At 42.1% G+C, this 22,787-nt stretch overlaps 1 protein-coding gene across 1 annotated transcript in view; it reads left to right on the plus strand.

Annotated features, from left to right (window-relative positions):
* ebag9 (estrogen receptor binding site associated antigen 9) overlaps positions 1–22,787 on the plus strand; it is a 30,773-nt gene that overhangs the window by 2,234 nt on the left and 5,752 nt on the right. The window contains exons 2-5 of the mRNA XM_085993283.1: positions 9,630–9,708; positions 18,005–18,166; positions 18,514–18,621; positions 19,422–19,513. Coding sequence (XP_085849409.1) covers positions 9,630–9,708; positions 18,005–18,166; positions 18,514–18,621; positions 19,422–19,513 — 441 coding nt within the window. The remainder of the gene's footprint in view (positions 1–9,629; positions 9,709–18,004; positions 18,167–18,513; positions 18,622–19,421; positions 19,514–22,787) is intronic.

The following is a 22,787-nucleotide window of genomic DNA, read 5'->3' on the forward strand; positions in this document are numbered from 1 at the left end:
GGAAAATGACCCATTTATCCCGACTCTCTGCTTTCTGTTAGTTAGCCAATTCTCTGTCCATGCTAATATATTACCTCCAATTCAGTGAGCTCTTATGCAGTAACCTTTTATGTGGCACCTTATCGAATGCTGCTGGAAATCCAAATACACCACATCCACTGGTTCACCTTTGTCCACCCTGCTCGTTGCCTCCTCAAAGAACTCCAGCAAATTTGTTAAACATGATTTCCCTTTCATAAAACCATGCTGACACTGCATTATGATTTTCCAAATGCCCTGCTACTGCTTCCTTAATGAAGGACTCTAGCATTTTCCCAACAACAGATGTTAGGCTAACTGGTCTATAGTTTCCTGCTTTCTGTCTCCCTCCTTTCTTAAATAGGGGTGTTACATTTGCGGTTTTCCAATCCGCTGGGACCTCTCCAGAGTCCAGGGAATTTTGGTATATTGCAACCAATGCATCCACTTCTTTTAAGACCCTGGGATGCAGGCCGCCTGGCCCAGGGGACTTGTCATCTTTTAGTCCCATTATTTTACCAAGTACTATTTCCTTAGTGATAGTGATTGTCTTTAGTTCCCCCTCCCTGTGGCACCTTGATTATCCATTATTGAGATGTTGTTAGTGTCTTCTACCGTGAAGACGGATGCAAAATATTTGTTCAGAGTCTCTGCCATTTCCCCGTTCCCCATTATTAATTCCCCAGTCTCATCCTCTAAGGGACCAACATTTACTTTAGCTACCCTCTTCCCTTTTATATACCTGTAGAAGCTCTTACTATCTATTTTAATGTTTCTTGCCAGCTTGCTCTCATAATTCATCATCTCTATTTTTTTTAGTCATCCTTTGTTGGTTTTTAAAAATTTCCCAATCCTCTGGTCTCCCACTAATCTTGGCAATATTGTATGCCTTCGTTTTCAATTTGATACCATCCTTTACTTCCTTAGTTAGCCACGGATGGTGCTCCCTTCTCTTAAAATCTTTCTCACTGGAATATATTTTTGTTGAGAGTTATGAAATATCTCCTTAAATGTCCGCCACTGCATTTCAACTGTCTTGCCCTTTAAATTATTTTTCCAGTCCACTTTAGCCAGTTCTGCCCTCATGCCATTGTAATTGCCTTTGTTTAAGATCAGGACACTGGTTTGAGATACAACTTTCTCACCCTCCAACTGAATTTGAAATTCAACCATGCTATGATCACTCTTTCCTAGAGGATCCTTTACTATGAGATCATTTATTAATTCTGTCTCATTACACAGTACCAGATCCAAGATAGCCTGCTCCCTTGTTGGTTCCATTACGTACTGTTCTAGGAAACCATCCCGGATGCACTCTGAACTCCTCCTCCAGGCTACCATGGCCAATTTTGATTTGTCCAATCAATATGGAGATTAAAATCACCCATGATTATTACCGTACCTTTTTTACAGGCCTCCATTATTTGTTGATTTATACTCTGTCCAACAGTATTGCTACTGTTCAGGGGCCTGTAGACTACGCCCACCAGAGACTTTATATAATGCCTTTTAACGTATTAAAACGCCCCAAGGCGCTTCACAGGAGCGTTATCAAACAAAATTTGACACTGAGACACAATGAGATATTAGGACAGATGACCAAAAGCTTGGTCAAAGAGGTCATTTTTAAGGAGCGCCCTAGAGGAGGAGAGAGGTGGCGAGGTATAGGGAGGGAATTCCAGAGTTTAAGGCCTAGACAGCTGAAACCACGGCCGCCAATGGTGGAGCAATTAAAATAGGGGATGCACAAGAAACCAGAATTGGAAGTTGAGATCTCGGAGGGCTGTAGGGCTGGAGGAGGTTACAGAGATAGGGAGGAGCGAGGCCATGGAGGGATTTGAAAACAAGGATGAGAATTTTTAAATTGAAGTGTTGCTGGATCGGGGGCCAATGTAGGTCAATGAGCATCGGGTGAATGGGACTTGGTGAGAGCTAAGATACGGGCAGCAGAGTTTTGGATGACCAAGTTTACGGAGGGTGGAAAATAGGAGACCGGCCAGGACAGTGTTGGAACAGTCAAGTCTAGAGGTAACAAAGGCATGGATGAGGGTTTCAGCAGCAGATGAGCTGAGGCAGGGGCGGAGTCAGGTGATGTTATGGAGGTGGAAGTAGGCGGTCTTAGTGATGACGAGGATACGTGGTTGGAAGTTCATCTTGTTGCCAAATACAACACCAACGTTACAATCGGTCTGGTTCAGCCTCAGACAGTTGCCAGGGCGAAGGATGGAGTCAGAGACTAGGAAATGGAGTTTGTAGCAGGGACAGTGGTTTTGGTTTCCCCAATATTTAGCTGGAGGAAATTTCTGCTCATCCAGTACTGGATGTCAGACAAGCAGTCTGATAGTTTAGAGACAGTGGAGGGGTTGAGAGAGGTAGAACTGGGTGTTGTCAGTGTACATGTTTTTGGAGGATGATGCTGAGGAGCAGCATGTAGATGAGAAATAGGAGGGGGCCAAGGATAGGTCCTTGGAGGATTCCAGAGGTAATGGTGTGGAAGTGGGGAGAGATGCCATTGCTGATGAGTGTCTGGCTATGATTGGATAGATAAGAATGGAACCAGACTTGTGCATTCCCAACCAGCTGGACAACGGAGGAGAGGCGTTGGCGGAGGATGGTGGGGTCAACCATGTCAAAGGCTGCAGACAGGTCGAGAAGGGCGAGGAGGGATAGTTTACCATTGTCACAGCCACATAGGATGTCATTTGTGACTTTGAGAGCCATTTCAGTACTGGTATGGGAGTGATTCAAACATGGAGTTCTGGGAAATGTGGGCACGGATTTGGGAGGTGACAGCACATTCAAGGACTTGGAGAGGAAAGGGAGGTTGGAGACGAGGTAGTAGTTTGCAAGGACGGGGTCAAGGATGGTTTTTTTTTTAGGAGAGGGATGATAACAGATTTGAAAGAGAGGGGGACAGTACCTGAGGAGAGCGAACCATTAGCAATATCAACTAACATGGGGGCCAGGACAGGAAGGGAAGTTGGGTGGTCAGCAGTTTGGTGGGAAAAGGGTCGAGGGAGCAGGAGGTGGGTCTCATGAGCAAGATGAGTTTGGAGAGGGCATGAGGGGAGAGGTAAGAAAAATTAGAGAAAGATGCGAGTTCTGAGCTTGGGCAGGGGGGAACCTTAGATGAAGTTTGGCCTGGTGTGCTGGGGAAGGGAGGGAAGCGGCAGAAACAGCTGAACGGGCATGACCAAAGAACAGGTACTGATAATCTGTTTGGATGTCTGATAGATGAAAACTGACACTGATCTGGTGTGGGATGCCTTGATGCTGGGGTAAAGGCAATATATTGTGGATTAGAGAGAACTTTGCTCTTCATTTGACTAGTGTTATTGATTCTGACATGATTGGTAATTCCATGCTCCTAATGAGAAGCTGTATTCACGAAGAACATGTTTGCTTCCTGTGTGTGGCTCCCCACTGGGGTTACAGAATTACCCCTGTAATGCCCAAAGCAACATTAGGCCCCAGCATTTCTCAGGCCCCCTGTGAGATTTGCCCTTATAGGTGTGTAAAATGTAATATTTTTTGGTTTATTTCCTATTTGTGAATTATTTGATGCCCACTGTATATTAAGTAGATATCCGTGAGTGAGTACTTCATTGTAAGGTTTTTAAGATTTTACTTTAACTGTTGTATGCACAGTTTTGGTTTGCAATGTATTTTGAACTATCGTAATTCTTTTAAAATCAAAATTCTCATCCTTGTTTTCAAATCCCTCCATGGCCTCGCCCCTTCCTATCTCTGTAATCTCCTTCAGCCCCACGACCCCCCGAGATATCTGCGCTCCTCTAATTCTGCCCTCTTGAGGATCCCTGATTATAATCGCTCAACCTTTGGTGGCCGTGCCTTCTGTTGCCTCGGCCCTAAGCTATGGAATTCCCTCCCTAAACCTCTCCGCCTCTCTTTCCTCCTTTAAGACGCTTCTTAAAACCTATCTCTTTGACCAAGCTTTTGGTCACCTGCCCTAATTTATCCTTATGTGGATCGGTGTCAAATTTTTTGTCTTAAAATATTCCTGTGCAGCACCTACGTTAAAGGTGCTATATAAATACAAGTTGTTGTTGTTTTGAAAATATTAAACATGGACCCCAAAATCCAACTGTTTGGAAAAAACTGGTTGCCACATAAGTCCCCAAAATTTAGCACCTAATTTTGTTGAGATAAACATTACATAATGTACCATTACAATGGTACATGGGAACTTGTCACAGCTTCAGTTGGTTGTTTGAGATATCATTTAAACTGCTGCCCCATTTGTCTCTCTCTCTTTATATTCACAAAGTTGTTCTATAGCGTATTCTAGAGTTGCCAGTGCTGTGGAATTTACCATGATTATGTTGCAGAGCAAATTCCATATCATTGGAGCAACAAAGAACTGCAAGCTTGTAAATGTGTTTTGAAGTTGCCATTTTGTTTGAGTATTGGACCTTCTCCAGTGGCTGGCGAAAGTAAATACAAGCCAGCAAGTGAAAAATTACTTTGCTGACCTGTATGGACCAGAGGAGAGCCTCAGAAGAGATGGCAGCCTGCACCTCCAGAATATTTATTGTCATAATACTGCTGTATTTGGAGGTGCCACCAAAACCAGCTTTACAGTGGTGTTGAAGATAAATGCAGCATAACTTGCGTCACATCGAGGATTGGAAGGGAACGCGGCCAGTACTGAAAGCTTATGCCTAATAGACATAATGTATGTTGATGGAAAATGCAAGTGTAACAGTCTCCTAGAACTGAGAAAAGTCTCCTAGAACTGAGATTGATAGATCTCTAAAATGATGAAAGGGATGGATAATGTAAATGTATTTAGATTGACGTTGATAGCAGAACAAAAGGGTGCGAGTGCATATTCATGTGTTTCAGAGCTCTAAGATCAGATTGAAGATTATCAGCACAGACATCAATGATAAAATATTGTACTGAACATGATTGATCTTGTGCCAGCTGCTTAGAAGTGAATAATGTAATTTGTAAAGTTGGATTAACAGCCTGGAAATTTGCTTGATTACCATTAGGATTAGGAGCAATTTCAGAGTTTTACCTTCTTGGAACTTCCACCTTTAGTTCAAACAACTGCACTTTAAAACTTCAAACTGCCTATAACAATAACTTGTATTTATATAAACACAGAAACATAAGACAAAAATTTACACCAAGCCAAAGAAGGAGATATTAGGATGGGTTGCTAAAAGCTTGGTCAAAGAGATAGGTTTTAAGGAGCATCTTAAAGGAGGGAAGAGAGAGGTGGAGGGGTTTAGGGAGAGAATTTGGAGCTTCGGGCCTAGATGGCTGAAGGCACAGCCGCCAATGGTGGGGTGAAGCATCGATGGCCACGCCAGCATTTATTGCCCATCTCTAGCTGCCCTGAGAAGGTGGTGGTGGGTTTTACGTTTGATACAACTGAGTGGTTATATCAGAGGGGAGTTATTAGTCAATCATGTTGTGTGGTACTGGAATCACTATAGGCCAGACTGGGATTTCCCTAAACGACATTAGTGAATCAGTTGGGTTTTTATGACAATCTGACAGCTTCATGGTCACCTTTACTGATACCAGCTTTTTATTTCCAAATTTTATTAACTCAATTCAAATTTTCAAACTGTCAAAGTGGGATTTGAACTCTCCTTCTCTGCATTATCTATCCAGGCCTCTGGATTACTTGTTTAGTAGCATAATCACTACACTACTGTAGGCCCTGCCATGGCCCTATTTATCAAACCCAAAATACCTTTTGTCATTTTAAGCACTTGCATTTTTCAAGGAATTACCTATTTGTACCTCTAGATCTCTCTGTTCCTCTACATCCTTCAGGTCTTTCCATTTAGCTTATATTCCTCTTTCTGGTTTTTCCTCCCAAAAGATACTGCCTCAGAATTCTCCACATTAAATTGTATCTCCCGCCTGTCCAGTCATTCTGCCAGCTTCTGCGTCTTTCTGAACACTCTTACAGTTCTCTTTGCTGTTTTCCAAACTCCCTACTTTTGTGTCATCAGCAAATTTTGATAGCATGCTCCTTAAACCCCAGTCCAAATTATTATTCAAGAATATAAGTGGACTTTAGCCTTGGAGCTGGATTACACTTCCAATCCTAAATCTTTATTTCTTGTTGGGCAACCAACTTTCTATTCAAGCTTCTACGGCCTAGAAATTGAGTTTGCGCTGCGCCAGGGCTTTAGCGCCGGAAGTTAGCGCCGGCGCTAAAGCCCTTTGCGCGCGCCAAAAATTCAGTAGCGCCGCGCCCAAACGGCTGCCGGCGCTACTGAAGGGTTTTAGCGCCTGAAAACTGGCGCAAAGCGCCGCATTGTGGCGCTATTCCGGCGCTGCGGCCTGCGGTGCGGCAGGCTCGGGAAGTGCAGGCCTCCTCCTTCCGTTAAGGAGGAGCTGCCTGCACCCGGCCGCGGCCCGCGCAAATCTCATCAAAAATGAGCCCGGCACCTCGGACAAGTGCCGGGCTTGCATCTGTTCCGGGGGGGGGGGGGGGGGGAAGAAGTCCGGGGAGGGAGCTGCGGGCAGGCGGCCGGCGGGAAAGCGGCCGGCCGCCGCGCCGCCTTAAAGCGCCGGCGCAGACTCCGGCAACACTCGTTTGCCGGAGTCTTAGTTGCGGCTGCCACTGGCGAGGCGGCCGCAACTGAATTTCGGCTTGGGGCCGGGTTACCACGGCAACCGGGACGCTGCGCACACCGATGACGTCATCGGTGCCGGCGCAGCGCTACCGGTCTACCGCCGCGGAAGGGCGCCAGGCAATTTAGGAACCGGCGCCAATTGCAGCGCTAGGCCCTCTAGCGCCGCAAAATCAGTGCTAAGGGCACTGAATTTCTAGGCCTACATTTCCTCTTGTAACATCCACCTGAATTATTATAACAGGTTATATGTGTAGCACCTTCCTCCTCCAGTGAGGCTGTTGTAAATTAGTATTCTCTGATGGATCAGCTGATTAATCCAGTAAGTAATTAATACATGCAGAGAGGGAAGATCCCACATTTGATCACCAGTCTCTGCTGCGTTTACTCATCTCAGCTGGGGTAGTAGTAGGAATGCTGCATTTGATCGCACGCCCGAGTTGCTAAGGGAAATATTGTCAGAGTTCCTGCTCTAGATTACTGTTCTGAGCCCATTTTGAAGTGTGGATGTAGGTGAGGACAGGATCAGACTTGGATCTAATGCTTCCTAGGTCAAATAGCCTGTGCAGGCTTGCATATGAATAATGCCCACTTGAGTCAGATTCTGGTAGGTGGCTGGTGCCTGTGAAACAGTACCCCAACAGGGTGTTAGTTGTTTTCTTTATTCATTCTCAGTATATATTTATTGTCCATCCCTAGTTATCCTTGAGAAGGTGATGGTGGGCCTTGAACTGCTGGAGTCTGTGGTGATGGTACTCCCATAGTGCTGTTAGATGGGAAGTTCCAGGATTTTGACCCAGAGACAATGAAGGAATAACGCTATATGTCCCAAGTTGTGATGGTGTGTGACTTGGAGGGGAACTTAGAGGTAATGGTGCTCCCATGCACTTGCTGCCCTTTTCCTTTGAGGTGGTGGAGGTCATTGGTTTGGGAGATGCTTCTGAAGTAGGCTTGGTGAATTACTGCAGTGTATCCTGCAGATAGTATAGTATACACTGCACACCTGGTAGAATGGTGGTGGAAGTTTGTTTAAATGTTCAGTTCCATTCACAACTCCTCAGATAATGAAGCAGTCCATGCCCACATGCAGCAAGATCTGGACAACATTCAGGCTTGGGCTGATGAGTGGCAAGTAACATTTGCGCCACACAAGTGCCAGGCAATGACTATCTCCAATAAGCGAGAATCTAACCACCGCTGCTTCAGGAGTGTGATGGAATACTCTCCACTTGCCTGGATGAGTGCAGCTCCAACAACACTCGAGAAGCTCGACACCATCCAGGACAAAGCAGCCCGCTTGATTGGCCCCTCATCCACCACCTGAAACATTCACTCCCTCCACCACCGGCGCACCGTGGCTGCAGTGTGTACCATCTATAAGATGCACTGCAGCAACTCGCCAAGGCTTCTTCGGCAGCACCTCCCAAACCCGCGACTTCTGCCACCTAGAAGGATAAGGGCAGCAGGCACATGGGAACACCATCATCTGCAAGTTCCCCTCCAAGTTGCACACCATCCTGACTTAGAAGTATATTGCCATTCCTTTGTCATTGCTGGGTCAAAATTCTGGAACTCCCTAACAGCACTGTGGGAGTACCTTCACCACATGGTCTGCAGCAGTTTAAGAAGGTGGCTCACCACCACCTTCTCGAGGGCAATTTGGGATGGGCAATAAATGCTGGGCCTTGCCAGCAACGCCCACATCCTATGAACGAATGGAAAAAAAAAAAAGCTGGTGGATGGGGTACCGATCAAGCGGGCTGCTTTGCCCTGGTTGATGTCAAGCTTCTTGAGTGTTGTTGGAGCTGCACCTGTCTGAGCAAGTGGAGAGTATTCTATCACTGACTCCTGACTTATGCCTTCTAGATGGTGGAGAGGATTTGGAGAGTCAGGAGGTGAGCCACTTGCTGCAGAATATCCAGCATATGACCTGCTCCAGTTGCCATGACATTTGTGTGGCTGGTCCAGTTGAGTTTCTGGTCAATAGTGACCCCCAGGATGTTGATGGTGGGGGATTTGACAATGATAATGTCATTGAATATCAAGGGGAGGTGGTTACGCTGTCTCTTGTTGGAGATGGTCATTGCCTGGCACTTGTGTGGCATGAATGTTGAGAAGTGGGGTGGGGAGAATATTGACAAAGGGAACAAATGTGTAATTTACAGAGTGAGGTAAGTTGGCAGATTGTTAAGTGAGTTTTAAAACAGATGCACCATGCCTGTCCATTGGTCTAAAGGTTACTGAAAGACAAGATTAGTGTACACATCTTTTCTTTATCTGATTAAGCTACAGGGTGAATCTCCAAATTAAAACTGATAAACAGTTGAGCTTACAATTATACTTCTGATGCAGAATAAAGAGCTTTTTTGAAGTCTTAAGGGATTAATGATTAAAGATGCTCCTGTTGGTAAAAATCCTATTGAGTATTTTGCAGGCACAATTATTTTACTTCTACACTAGTTCCTCCTGGAGGCAATGTTCATGGTTGCTGACAGTTCCCTTGTTTGAAGTGATCTGTAGAAAAATGCTTCCTGTTCCAGCTAGATCACTGGTTCTGAGCCACCAATTTTAATTGAGGTCTGAGCTTGATACTTGGAAGAAAATCTACTTTAAGCAAACCGCCTACCTAACTGTATAAATGGATAGTCAGACTGAACATTAGTCCAATGCTCAGTTTTTAATAGCAGCTAAAATATTAAACTTGTTTAAACTGACTTGTTTGTGATGCTTGAAATAAAGTGTTCAGCTTTTTTTCCCCTATCATGACAGTTTAGTAATTGTTTTTATTCCTCTGCTATTAGATTATACTAACCAAAAATCCCTGGGAGCAACTCCTTCATGTGATGTTGTTGAACCCCAGGTGGCTAACTATCTTCTAGCTCTTTCGCAAAACAAAAGCATCGTATTTAAAATTATTTTAATAAATTGCTTTAGCTGTTAAAGAATATTAAAAGAATATGCTAATGCTGCATTATATTTTTCCTCAAGGTCTGGAAGGGGTAGGAAATTGAGTGGAGACCAAATAACCTTGCCAACAACGGTTGATTATTCATCTGTTCCTAAACAGGTATCCATTTTCAACAATTGCAGTCATGTTTTATTGAGTGTTTTATTTTGTTGCAGTTGGGTATAACACAATGGGAATTTGAAAGTAAATTAATTCAGATTGACTTTCCACGGCAGATAGTAGTTTAATTTCCAAAGTTGGCAATTACACCCACTTTTCCAACTGTATTTGAAGCTTTGTTACACTCCAGCAGCATTTTATATTGGTAATGTGGCGGGGATGAAAAATGTCTGCACCATGCTAGGTGCTTTTACATTTGGTGGTTCTGTAGTTCACATCATGAAGGAGCGATAGCTACCCATTGTAGAATCAGTTTTAACAATCATACATCTGTTAGCTGTGGCTCAGTGGCTAGCACACTCGCCTCAGAGTCAGAAGGTTGTGGGTTCAAGTCCCACTCCAGGGACTTGAGCACATAAATCTAGGCTAACACTCCTGTGCAGTGCTGAGGGAGTGCTGCACAGTCGGAGGTGCCATCTTTTGGATGAGACGTTAAACCGAGGCCCTGTCTGCTCTCTCAGGTGGACGTAAAAGATCCCATGGCGCTATTCTGAAGAGGAGCAGGGGAGTTATCCCTGGTGTCCTGGCCAATATTTATCCCTCAATCAACATAACAAAAACAGATTATCTGGTCATTATCACGTTGCTGTTTGTGGGAGCTTGCTGTGTGCAAATTGCCTGCCGTGTTTCCCACATTACAAAAGTGACTACCCTTCAAAAGGTACTTCATTAGCTCTAAAGCGCTTTGAGACATCCGGTGGTTGTGAAAGGCACTATATAAATGCAAGTCTTTCTTTCATCTGCAATCTACAAGTATGGTCTGAGAGGTTCAAACTTTAGTGCTAATTAATATTACTACTGATGTCAGGACATTTGTAAATCTTACTCTTATATCAACAGTGTACAGGTTAAACTAAGCTTTCTCAGGGGTAAGCATGCCTTATTCTGGAAAGACAAGTGTCTGGCATCTCACACCGAGGTGATCTACGAGAATATTCTTCGATACAGAGTTGTGAACTAGCTTTTTAAAAAAAAAAAATACATAAAAGTTAACTTAGATTTTATGTGACCAGATTGTCTTTGCTAAAGTAATGTGCATACAAACTTCTTTAAAAGTATTTAAATAGCATTGTTTTTTACAAATTACCTGAAGTGAAGAGAGTGCATATTTCCTATAGTTGGCAGTTGGCACTAATGGGATTACATCTTCAATTGCTTTGCTATTGGATTGTTGTGTGTCAGCATTTATTCTGCTGTGGAGATCTGAGTGATGGGCAAAAAATATAAAATAATGTGTTTTCATATATCTGCGCTCTCCCTCCCCTATTTCCTAAATTATATTTGGCTCTCTTGCGTTATTAATTGCATCAAGTCAGAGACCATGCCCTGGGTAAAGCTTTAACCCTCCACAGTTTGTAATAACTCTCATTTTGTTGGACTAGATAAGGGTTCATTATTTAGCGTCCCTATTGATCTGTCCCACTTATACCATGTTAACCATTCCCCCTACTTTGAACAATTGAAGAGGAGAGGAACAGCTGGGCTCATTTCTTCCTTTGCATTAAGTGCAGAGTCAAAAGGCCTCGGCGATGCCTTGGAAATGTGCAAAGGGAATGTAGAACTTCTGTATCTAGATATCTTTCTATTCCCTTTTCTCATGTTATTTATGGTATTATAACTTGCATTAATATAAGCAGCAAACCCATGTTTGAGTGGCATTAATGATGGAATAGATTACACAAAGACTTTATGGGCCATATGGTATTTTCTCATTTCTTGATTCCTCGTATTCTTCTAGTTCTTTTTTTCATTATTTGTCTGAACTGCAAATGCTCCAACTTGAATGATCATGAATTCATAATCTTTCAAAATGATAAAACATTTGTTGAAAAGCTATAAATATGACCGTGCCATCACAAAGTTCAGCACTGCTCTACCAACCTGATTTTTAAAAATTGTTTTTAAAGATTTTTCATTGTTGCACCCACATGGAGAACCCACGTAAACAACATATTAAATGGTCTTCAACTTATTCCAGACAAAACTCCATACACAGTTGTGTGTATAGAACTGAGCTACAGGGGTAAACAGTATCTTTCTCTTTCTCGGGGACAGAGCAATGTGAGGACCAAGTATCTCAATCATTGGAGTTCCCCTTGGGCCACGGTAGTTTATCAATCTCCTCTGATTTGAAGTCAGATGACCCAAACTGCAACATCCCACCAGGGGCTTGGTGCAGACAGTGTAATTCTCCTTCAGACACAACTTCTGAAGATTTTGACTTTTCCCCACTCATTGGTAGTATCTCTGTTAACTAAGTATTGGAAAGTGACACAGAAGATAATATTGATGAGGGCGAAGATGAGAACTGTTTCCCATCTGGAGTAACTACATGATTTTCTGGAACTTTTTTTGTCTAATCCTCCATGACCTTTTTCCCATGTTCAATGCACTGTACTCTCTACAGACCCTCGTAGATAGAGGATCATTTAACCACGATGCCTTACACGGACATTGACCTAGGATGAGTCCTTTAACTAAAATTTGAACAACTTTATTTATCGTAATGTATCTTTTGGCTGACATTCCATAGGCAAATGGTATTTTCCAATAGGTACATATCTTCCAAAATCATCTGCAGGTGGGCCTTGCAGGGACCAACAGACTCTCCAGGTCAAGAGGGATTACAGGGGTACTAAATGCTTTTCAGAGAGGATAAATGCAGTGTATCGTGATGTGGAGTTCCGATAGCCAAAATCAGCAATGTCAAGTTGCTCTTTGTACATAGACCTAATGTCATGTACAATGAGAAAGGGTTAATTAATAACCTTGTAGTAAAGGGGTCTTTAGGGAAGAGTGACCATAATATGATAGAATTTTATATTGAGTTTGAAAGTGATTTAGTTAAATCCGAAACTAGGGTAAATCTAAACAAAGCGAACTACGTAGGTATGAGGGGCGAGTTGGCTAAGGTAGATTGGGAAACTACATTAAAAGATATGACGGTAGACAAGCAATGGCTAGCATTTAAAGAATTAATACATGATTTAAAACAAATGTACATTCCTTAAGGCACAAAAACCCCACAGGAAAAGTGGTCCAACCGTGGCTAACAAGAGAAGTTAAAGATAGTATTTGATCAAAGGAAGGGACTTATCTTGCCAATAAGAGTAGTAAGCCTGAGGATTGGGAGGATTTTAGAATTCAGCAAAGGCGGGCCAAGAAATTGATAAGGAAAGAGAATAAAAAATGAGCATAAATTAGCAAGAGACATAAAAACAGATAGTAAATGTTTCTATAGGTATGTAAATAGGAAAAGATTAGTGAAAGTAAACGTGGGCCCATTAGAGGCAGAGACAGGAGAAATTATAATGGCAATAAGGAAATGGCAGAGACATTAAACAAATACTTTGTATCTGTCTTCATGGTAGAAGACACACAAAATTCCAAAAATAATGGGGAACCAAGGGTCTAGAGAGAATGAGGAACTTAAAGAAATCAGTATAAGTAAAGACATAGTACTGGAGAAATTAATGGGACTAAGTGGCGACAAATCCCCTGGACCTGACGACCTGCATCCTAGGGTTTTAAAAGAGGTAGTTGCAGAGATAGTGGATGCACTGGTATTAGTCTTCCAGAATTCCCTAGATTCTAGAACAGTCCCCAAGGATTGGAAGGTAGCAAACACAACCCCGCTATTTAAGAAAGGAGGAAGAGAAAAAACGGGGAACTATAGGCCAGTTAGCCTGACATCAGTAGTAGGCAAAATGCTAGAATCTGTTATTAGGGACGTGGTAACAGGGCAGTTAAAAAATCATAATATGATTAGGCAGTGTCAACGTTTCATGAAAGGGAAATCGTGTTTGACAAATCTGTTAGAGTTTTTTGAAGATGTAACTACTAGGATGGATAAAGGGGAAACCAGTGGATGTAGTGTATTTGAATTTTCAAAAAACATTCGATAAGGTGCCACACAGGAGGTTATTACACAAAATTAGAACTCATGGTATTGGAGGTAATATATTAGCATGGATTGAGGATTGCTTAATGGGCAGAAAACCGAATAGGAATAAATGGGACTTTTTCAGGTTGGCAGGCTGTAACTAGCGGGATACCGCAAGGATCAGTGCTTGGACCTCAGCTATATACAATCTATAATGACTTGGATGAAGGGACTGAGTGTAATGTATCCAAATTTGCTGCTGATACAAACTTAGGTGGGAAAGTAAGCTGTGAGGAGGATGTAAAGGGGCTGCAGAGACATATAGACAGGTTGACTGAGTGGGCAAGAACATGGCAAATGGAATACAATGTGGGGAAGTGTGAAGTTATTCACATTTGGTAGGAAAAACAAAAAAGCAGAATATTTTTTGAATGGTGAGAGACTGGGTAATGTTTACACTCAGAGGGACCTGGGTGTCCTTGTACATGAATCACAGAGTTAATATGCAGGTACAGCAAGCAATTAGGAAAGCAAATGGTATATTAGCTTTTGTTACAAAGGGATTAGAGTACAAGAGTAAAGAAGTCTTGCTACAATTATGCAGAGCATTGGTGAGGCCACACCTGGAGTAGTGTGTGCAGTTTTGGTCTTACCTAAGGAAAAACATACTTGCCTTAGAGGGAATGCAGCGAAAGTTCACTAGACTGGTTCCTGGGATGAGGGGATTGCCGTATGAGGATAGATTGAATAGACTAGGCCTATGTTCCTTAGAGTTTAGAAGAATGAGAGGTAATCTAATTGAAAAACATAAAATTCTTGAGGGACTTGACAGGGTTAATGCTGGGAAAATGTTTCCCCTGGCTGGGGAATCTAGAACAAGGATTCACAGTCACAGATTAAGGGGTCAGCCATTTAGGACTGATGAGAAATTTCTTCACTCAAAGGGTTGTGAATCTTTGGAATTCTTTACTCCAGAGAGCTGTGGATGATCAATCGTTGAGTATATTCAAGACAGAGGTCGATACATTTTTGGGAATTAAAGGATGTGGGGATAGTGCGGGAAGGTGAAGTTGAGGTAGAAGATCAGCCATGATCTTGTTGAATGGTGGAGCAGGCTCGAAGGGCCAAATGGCCTACTCCAGCTCCTATTTCTTATGCTTTTTATGTCATTCTTGATTGTTCAGTTTGGTCTGCCCGAGGAGAATATGGTGACATTGTATGGTGTTTAATTCCCAGTGGCTCTGTTGTCTCTGAGAAGTGTATTTGTAATTGTTGTTACTGGTCAGACACTTGCTATGCCGGAACCCCAAAACACGTAAAATTTTCATGTGCCAACTTCTTGGTAGCTCCTTTAACTATTGCTTGTGTGGCGGAAAATAACTTCTCCAATTTGGAAAAATGTAATGAATGCCAACAAAGAACAGTTACCCTCCTTGGATCAAAAGAGGCCCAACAAAATTCACCACCTGCTACTCCTGGAACCATTGGTTGGATAACAATCATTAACCTTGTTGGAGCCTGCTGATTTTGAAACTTTACATATATGAAACGTCTTTAACTAATATTTGCTCATGCTGGGCCAGTAGATTGTTGGCTGAGTAGTTTTGTTTTTGGAAGGTCATGTTAGATAAGTGAATTTGGGTATCTAGGGCATAATTTAAAAGTTTGCATATGACACGAAACTCGGAAATGTAGTAAACAATGAGGAGGACATGGGCAGACACATGGCAGATGAAATTTAATACAGAGACGTGTGAAGTGATGCATTTTGGTAGGAAGAATGAAAAGAGGCAGTATTGGTGCAGGAACAGAGAACTGGGGGTGTATGTACGCAAATCTTTGAAGATGGCAGGACAAGTTGAGAGGGCTTTTTATTAAAAAAAAAAAAAAAAATAGCATATGGGATCCTTGGCTTTATTAATAGAGGCATAGTGTACAAAAGCAAGGATGTTATGCTAAGCCTTTATAAAACACTGGTTAGGCCTCAGCTGGAGTATTGTGTTCAATTCTGGGCACCACATTCTAGGAAGGATGTCGGCCTTGGAGAGGGTGCAGAATATATTTATTAAAATGGTATCAGGGATGAGGGACTTCAGTTACATGGAGAAGCTGGGTATGTTCTCATTGGAACAGAGAAGGTTAAGAGGACATTTGATAGAGGTATTCAAAATCATGAACTGTTTTAATGGAGTAAATAAGGAGAAACTGTTTCCTATGGCAGAAGGGTTGGTAACCAGAGGACACAGATTTAAGGTAATTGGCAAAAGAAGCAGGGTGATCTGAGGATAATAAATTTTATACAGCGAGTTGTTGTGATCTGGAATGCACTGCCTGAAAGGGTGGTGGAAGCAGATTCAATTGTAACTTTCAGGAGGGAATTGGATAAATTGAAGGGAACATGTTTACAGGGCTATGAGGTTAGAGCAGGGGAGTGGGGCGAGTTGGATATCTCTACTAACGAGCTGGCACAAGCATGATGGGCTGAATGGCCTCCTGTCCTGTATCATTCCATGATTTAACTTCATACTGTTCATCAGATTTTGTTATTGGCATCTGTTGCACCCTAACACACGAATGGAGACAGTCCCATTTTAATTGATCTCAGACAGCTCCACAGTTTTTATCAGCTAGTGTTAATTGGCATCCATAGATGACCTTTATTTATGACCATAACTATTACCTACTAATGTTAACTTGCTCTCCATTTCTAAACTGGTTGCTTTTTCCAGACGCTTTCCTTTAAATGCCAATGGAGTGTGATTATTTAAAGTGTTGAAATGGAGAGCGTTCTAGTTGTGTTCCATGCTTGACAACTTCTAAGAGTAATCTCCAATTCCAGTTTTTTAATGGTATACATGATTCCTATCAAATGAACCCCCTAATGTCAGAAGCCTTTTAAATTATTCTCTTGAATCTGTAAAGCAGAATCGTGAAATTCAGTGTGAGAAATGAAAACAGAAATTGCTGGAAATACATAGCAGGTCCATCTGCAAATATAAGAATAAAAGATAGGTTAACATTTTGGGTGTATCCTGTTTGTAAGAACTTGGATGTGACAGTCCAGAAATAACCAGGTTCTCACAGTAGCAGTGCAGTGAATCTGTATTGTGCCTGACGTTAAAAAAAGGTTTTCTATGATTCATAGCTTTCTTTGTACTTGGTGCCTTTTCATTTAACAAGATCATAATGGGTTCTTATTACATTTTAGTGTTTCTTTCTAAAGGCTTAATTCTACAATCCAACACTCCCATTGGGGAAGCTGCACGTGGGTTGGAGATAGGGCTACAACATCGACCCTTCAATTCTCCAATCAGTTATGAGTGCGGCTTCCTGCTGAGAACATAGAGTTGTAGAATAACATTGGCAGTGATCATTTTATGTTTGTATCATTGCAAATGTTGATAGTTTTTGCATATTTTTTGTATTACACTGCTTTCCTTTTTGCTGTACACGTTTTGCCATTCAGAAAAATAATGGCAATGATTGCAACTTCTCAGTTAAAGGTGAACTTTTTTGTAGTTCTGTTGTCATACTTAATGACTTTTTGATATTGAATTATGTCAAATGGGTTGGTTTTATTGACTCTCAATTGTGACTTGCATGTCTAGTAAAGTGGACCATAAAAACCAATTTGCCATTTCTCAAAAGATTGCGTTATTGTTTGTGTAGAAACATATTCCCCAGCCATGTTGGTTCCTTAATAACCTTTTACCTTGAGGGAGGTAGGTGGGGCGTCTTTGGGGTTGAAATGGCTCCAAGATGACATGCTTGGTGATGGAATATTGGAAGAGGGTCTACCCTCCTTGGGAAGAGACTATAATTTGATAAATGAGCCAGGCAAGTCCACAATACAACACTGCTGATTATTAAAGTAGTGGCCTGGAGGGTTAGACCGGTCACTGAAGTAGGTGAGATTTTCCCCACTCCAGATAACCCTGCAAGCCAGTGCTTTAATGGGTACAATGATTTTGATTGGACAAGGAGCAGGAAGCTCATCAGTGCCTTGGGTTTTATGGAGGGCGGGGGTAAACTGCGTGGTTTTAACCTGTGTACCGCTTGAGGGCCCCTAATGCTTGGCTTTTGCCAATTTGTGCCCAACTCTCTGGACTTCGATAAAAGGATAATTTCCCTGCGGGGAGGGAGTATGCACTCAATATTGCACGCAAAAGAAAACTCTACCTGGTATGAATTTGAGTTATTTGGTTGGAGACTCTTCAATACGGTGAAGGGTTTCCAGCAAGTAAGCTGACAAAACAAAATAAAATCTCAAAAAAAGCATTTGATCATGTGATAATATGCAGGTTGTTTATTTGGATTCCATTTTAAAAATATGTATCTTTTGTATCTTCCAAGCCTGAGGTAGAAGAATGGAGTTCCTGGGATGAAGATGGTCCAACCAGTATTAAGATTGAAGGGGGCAATGGTAATCTGGCAACACAACAGAATGGTACTGGAGAGCATGAAGAACCTGATTATTTTAAGGACATGACACCAACCATACGAAAACCTCAAAAAGTGTGTACTATTAATAATCTCCAATTTACAGTACAGAATGAAGAATATTCTTTGCAGTTTAAACTGCATGAAATGTAATTTTTGCTTAGAAAATTATTATTTGTAAGATTTCAGGTACCATTTAGGTTTTTTTCCCCTTTTTTACACTCAATATTAAAGACATTATCCAATGCAGATATATATTTTAAACATCTTGCAGCTGAGGATCGATACCAAATTTTAATTTGAATATGTACTACTGAGTTTGATTGGACTTGGACAAGTTTTGAATTGAATAGTGTAAAATTCTTAAAATCCTATCTTCTATTCAATAAGTCTGTGTCTAAAATAAAACTTTTATTTTTTAGATTATTGTTAAGAAGAAAGAACCATTAAATTTTGGAATCCAAGATGGCAGCATGGGGTTTTCCAGTAGACTAGCAGCTACACAGGACATCCCTTTCAATCAGCCATCAGTAAGTATTTTCATTACTTTTCATTTAATTTTTTTCCCAATGATTCCCAGCAAAAACACTGGAGAAACTGACTGATCAGGACTAGGCTATGCTTCATGGTGTTTAGAACAGTAGAATTTGTATTGCAGAATTAAAACCAACAGTTATTCAGAACAAAATTATTCTAATTGGCCATCGCTTATAACATTGCATAATTTCACTTAAAGTTCTATAGTGTATGTTTGCACACAAGTGTTACCTAATTATGGGAAAGCAAAATCACTGGAATTGGACTTCGTTGCCAGTAAAATTATTTAGGCATTAAATAATCCAAATTTTGGATAAAGCAAGTTAAACATTATATTTTGAAGCTTGGAATTAAATCCCTTTTGAAGTGCTGAAGCCTAATAGCTGTTATAATTCAAACCTTTCACAAGTTGTTGATTAAATTGTCTCACATTATCTCACCCTCAAGAAAAGGGAGGGTAATACAGTCTGTGTATTACCCAGTATTATAAGTATGGGTCTTGATGGATCCAGTTTTTCCTAGTATCACAGCTTTGTTTCCCTTGGTTTTATTGCCTACAAAACAGTGATTACACGTCAGAAGTAATCAGTTGGCTGTAAAGTGCTTTGGGGTTCCCTGTGGACATGAAAGGCGCTATATAAATGCAAGTTCTTTTTTTCTTTATCCAAAATTCAGAAATGTCTAAATTTAAAACTTCATTTTGGAAATTTAATTTTCTGTGGTGGATAATACCGTACTGTATTATAGATTTTAATTACAGGAAAAATGACTGATGTCATTTGTTCTTTTGCAGGCTGAACTGGGGGATTTTGACACTTGGCAGGAAAACACTAATGCCTGGGAAGAAGAGGGAGATGCCACCTGGGAGGCAGAAGAAGTGCTGAGGTACCCAATTTTAGCCTCTTTATTGGCATTGGAAGAATGTTGGATGTAATGGCTTACAATATTGTTTTTTGTCTTGATACCCTAACCAAAGCACATAGACATTAAACAACAACAACTTGCATTTATATAGTGCATTTAGCATAATAAAATGTCTCACAGGAGCGTAGTCAGACAAAAATTGACGTCGAGCCAAAGGAGGAGATATTGAATGGGTGACAGCTGCCAATGCTGGGGGTGAAAGGAGTGGGAGATGCACGAGAGTCCAGAGTTGGAGGAACGCAGAGTTCTTGGAGGGTTATTTTTCCTTATTTACTCTATTTCCATACAATTAGGAGTTCCCTCCCTCTTAAGCAGAGGATCGGGGAGGCTGCCTCTTAAAATTTTCACACATATTCAAAAACCTCCATTTTGACCAGAATTTCAATGAATTTTCCTCTATTAGTCAGATGTGGTTTTGTGTTGTACTCTCTCAAAATCAAAAGATCTGTTTGTTTTTCAATTCTTTTGCAAACTGTAATTCAAACTTTCATTAGATGCCAACGTTGTTTATGTCATCCTACTATTTTAGTTTACTTTTTTATTTTCATGTTTATTTTAACAATTTGAATGAGATTTTTTTTTGGTGGTATACTGGTAGACACTGACTCTGTCTTGGTGTAAAGACCTTGATATGAACCCTATAAGGATAGCCCTTTTGCCACTACATATCCCTTCCCATTTCCACTCTACATAAATTGCAATTCATTTAGAATGCTGCTCCCTGCTTCCTTACCTGCTTAAAGTCACAGATTTTTATTCCCCTAGTTCCTGCCTGTGCCCCTCTTTTTTTTAAATCCTTGTCTTTGGTTTCCTTTATATAGTGCCTTTAACATAGTGACCTGTCTCACAGGAGCGTAGTCAGACAAAAATTGACACCAAGCTAAAGAAGGACATAATGGACGGTTGACGGCCATCAATGCTGGGGTGATAGGAGTGGGGGCTACTATACTCAGCAATTACTGCCCCTCTCCACTTCTTCCTCCAGAATGTCTGTTCACTTGTGAACAAAGCCCTTGCCATCCATGAGCTTATTGTGGATGATTGCATTGACATCATGGCCTTGATGGAAACCTGGCTGAGGGGTGATGACACCTTCTCCCTAAATTAAGTTTCTCCGCCTAGTTACACCTTCCACCATGTGCCCCACCCAGACCGTCGAAGTGACGGTGTGGCACTTATCACCAAATCACACCTTGGTCTGTCCCTCAACTCCTCTGGCACTTTCTTCTCCTTTGAGCATCTTGCCTTGTTCCACCCCTCTCACCTCATTTAAAATCTTTGTTCTCTACCATCCACCCAAGTACCACAAAAATATTCTCTCCGACATATTCTCACTGCTTTCCTCCCTCAGCCTCTACACCGAGTGACTTCTCATCCTCGGCGATTTCAACCTCCATCTCAATTCATCCTGTTCTCTCTCCTTCGAGTTCACTGACCTCCTATCTTCCCTTAATTTCTCCCTCCATGTAAACTCCCCAACCCATAATGATGGCCAACTCCTTGACCTTGCTATCCCATGTGGCCCCGCTACTCCCATCATGTCAGTCGCAAATAAGGCCATCTCTGATCACTTCCTTGTATCGCTCTCCACCCACATCCCCCTTCCCTCTCCCAACCCTATTTCCTTCTGTGTTCGCCCCAGGAAAAAAAAGTCTCCCAATTCACTTACAACTGCACTTTCAAAATCCCAACTGTCTAGCCTTTGGCTCTCCATTCACCATAACATTTCTGCAGCTACCAATCTGCTCAGTCACACCCTCCCCTCCACCTTTGATGTCCTAGTCCCTATTAAAACCATTAGTCTCTCTCACCCTGGCCATTATCACGGTACGCCCCTCATCTCCGCTCCCTTAAAACCAAGGGATGCAGACTAGAGCGGAGATGGCAGACAACTGTTTAGCCATTCGCTGCCAGACCTGGCTGGACTGTAAAAAGCACTATTGGGTCCTGCTCTCATCTACCAAAACTGCTCACTATTCCAGGATCATTCTGGAATGCAAAGATAACCCCCCGGCTTATTTTCTCTACTGCAAACCGTCTTCTTAAACCCCTCTCCTCTGTCTCCTCCACCCCCACCTCCATCAACAAGTGCGAGGAGCTCATGGACTTTGTCTTTAAGATTGAGACCATCCGATCAGCTGCCTCTGCTATTTCCCTACCTTCCCCTAGCCCACCGGGCCAATCTTCCTCTAAGGTTCCTGCCTGCCCTAGCCCTGAACTTGCATCTTTCTCCAGTTTGTCTCCGATCTCTTTCCTCACCCCCTCTCCGAGCTCAAATTGTCCATGAAACCCACATCTTGCTCCCTTGACCCTATTCCCATTAAAGTGCTGACCACCCAATTAGCTGGCATTGTTAACGGTTCTCTCTCCTCAGCTACTGTCACTCTCCCTCAAATCTGCCATCATCAACCCTCTCTTCAAAAAAACAACCCTTGACCCCCTCCATCCTTGCAAACTACCGCCCCATCTCCAACCTCCCTTTCCTCTCCAAAATCCTTGAACGTGTTGTCTTCTCCGAAAACCATGTCCATCTTTCATGGAACTCCATGTTTGAATTCCTCCAATTAGTTTTCTGCTCCTGCCACAGTACCAAAATGACATCTTATGTGACTGTGACAAAAGTAAACTATCCCTCCTGGAACTTGCATTTATATAGTGCCTTTAACGTAGTTAAGCGTCCCAAACGCTTCACAGGAGTGTTATGAAACATAATTTGGCACCTAGGAGAAATTAGGGCAGTTTACCAAAAGCTTGGTCAAAGAGATAGGCTTTAAGGAGCATCTTAAAAGAAGAAAGAGGTTTAGAGAAAGAATTTAAGAGCTTAGGGCCTAGGCAGCTGAAGTCACAGCCACCAATGGTTGAGCGATTAAAAGCAGGGATGCTCAAGAGGCCAGAATTAGAGGAGCGGAGATAACTTGGGGGCGAGACTGTGGGGCTGTAGGAGGTTACAAAGATGGGGAGGGGCGAGGCCATGGAGGAATTTGAAAACAAGGATGAGAATATTAAAATTGAGGCGTTGCTTAACCAGAAGCCAATGTAGCTCAATGCGCACAGGGGTGATGGGTGAACAGGACTTGGTGCGAATTAGAACATGGGCAGCCGAGTTTTGGATGACCTCAAGTTTACGTATGGTAGAACTTGGGAGGCCAGCCAGGAGTGCATTGGAATAGTCAAGTCTAGAGGTAACCGGCATGGATGAGGGTTTCAGCAGCAGATAAGCTGAGGCAGGGTCAGA

This window comes from Somniosus microcephalus, chromosome 7 (genome assembly GCF_052327205.1).
Source record: "Somniosus microcephalus isolate GS21.2 chromosome 7, FLI_Smic_1.0, whole genome shotgun sequence".
In the NCBI taxonomy this organism is placed as follows: domain Eukaryota; kingdom Metazoa; phylum Chordata; class Chondrichthyes; order Squaliformes; family Somniosidae; genus Somniosus; species Somniosus microcephalus.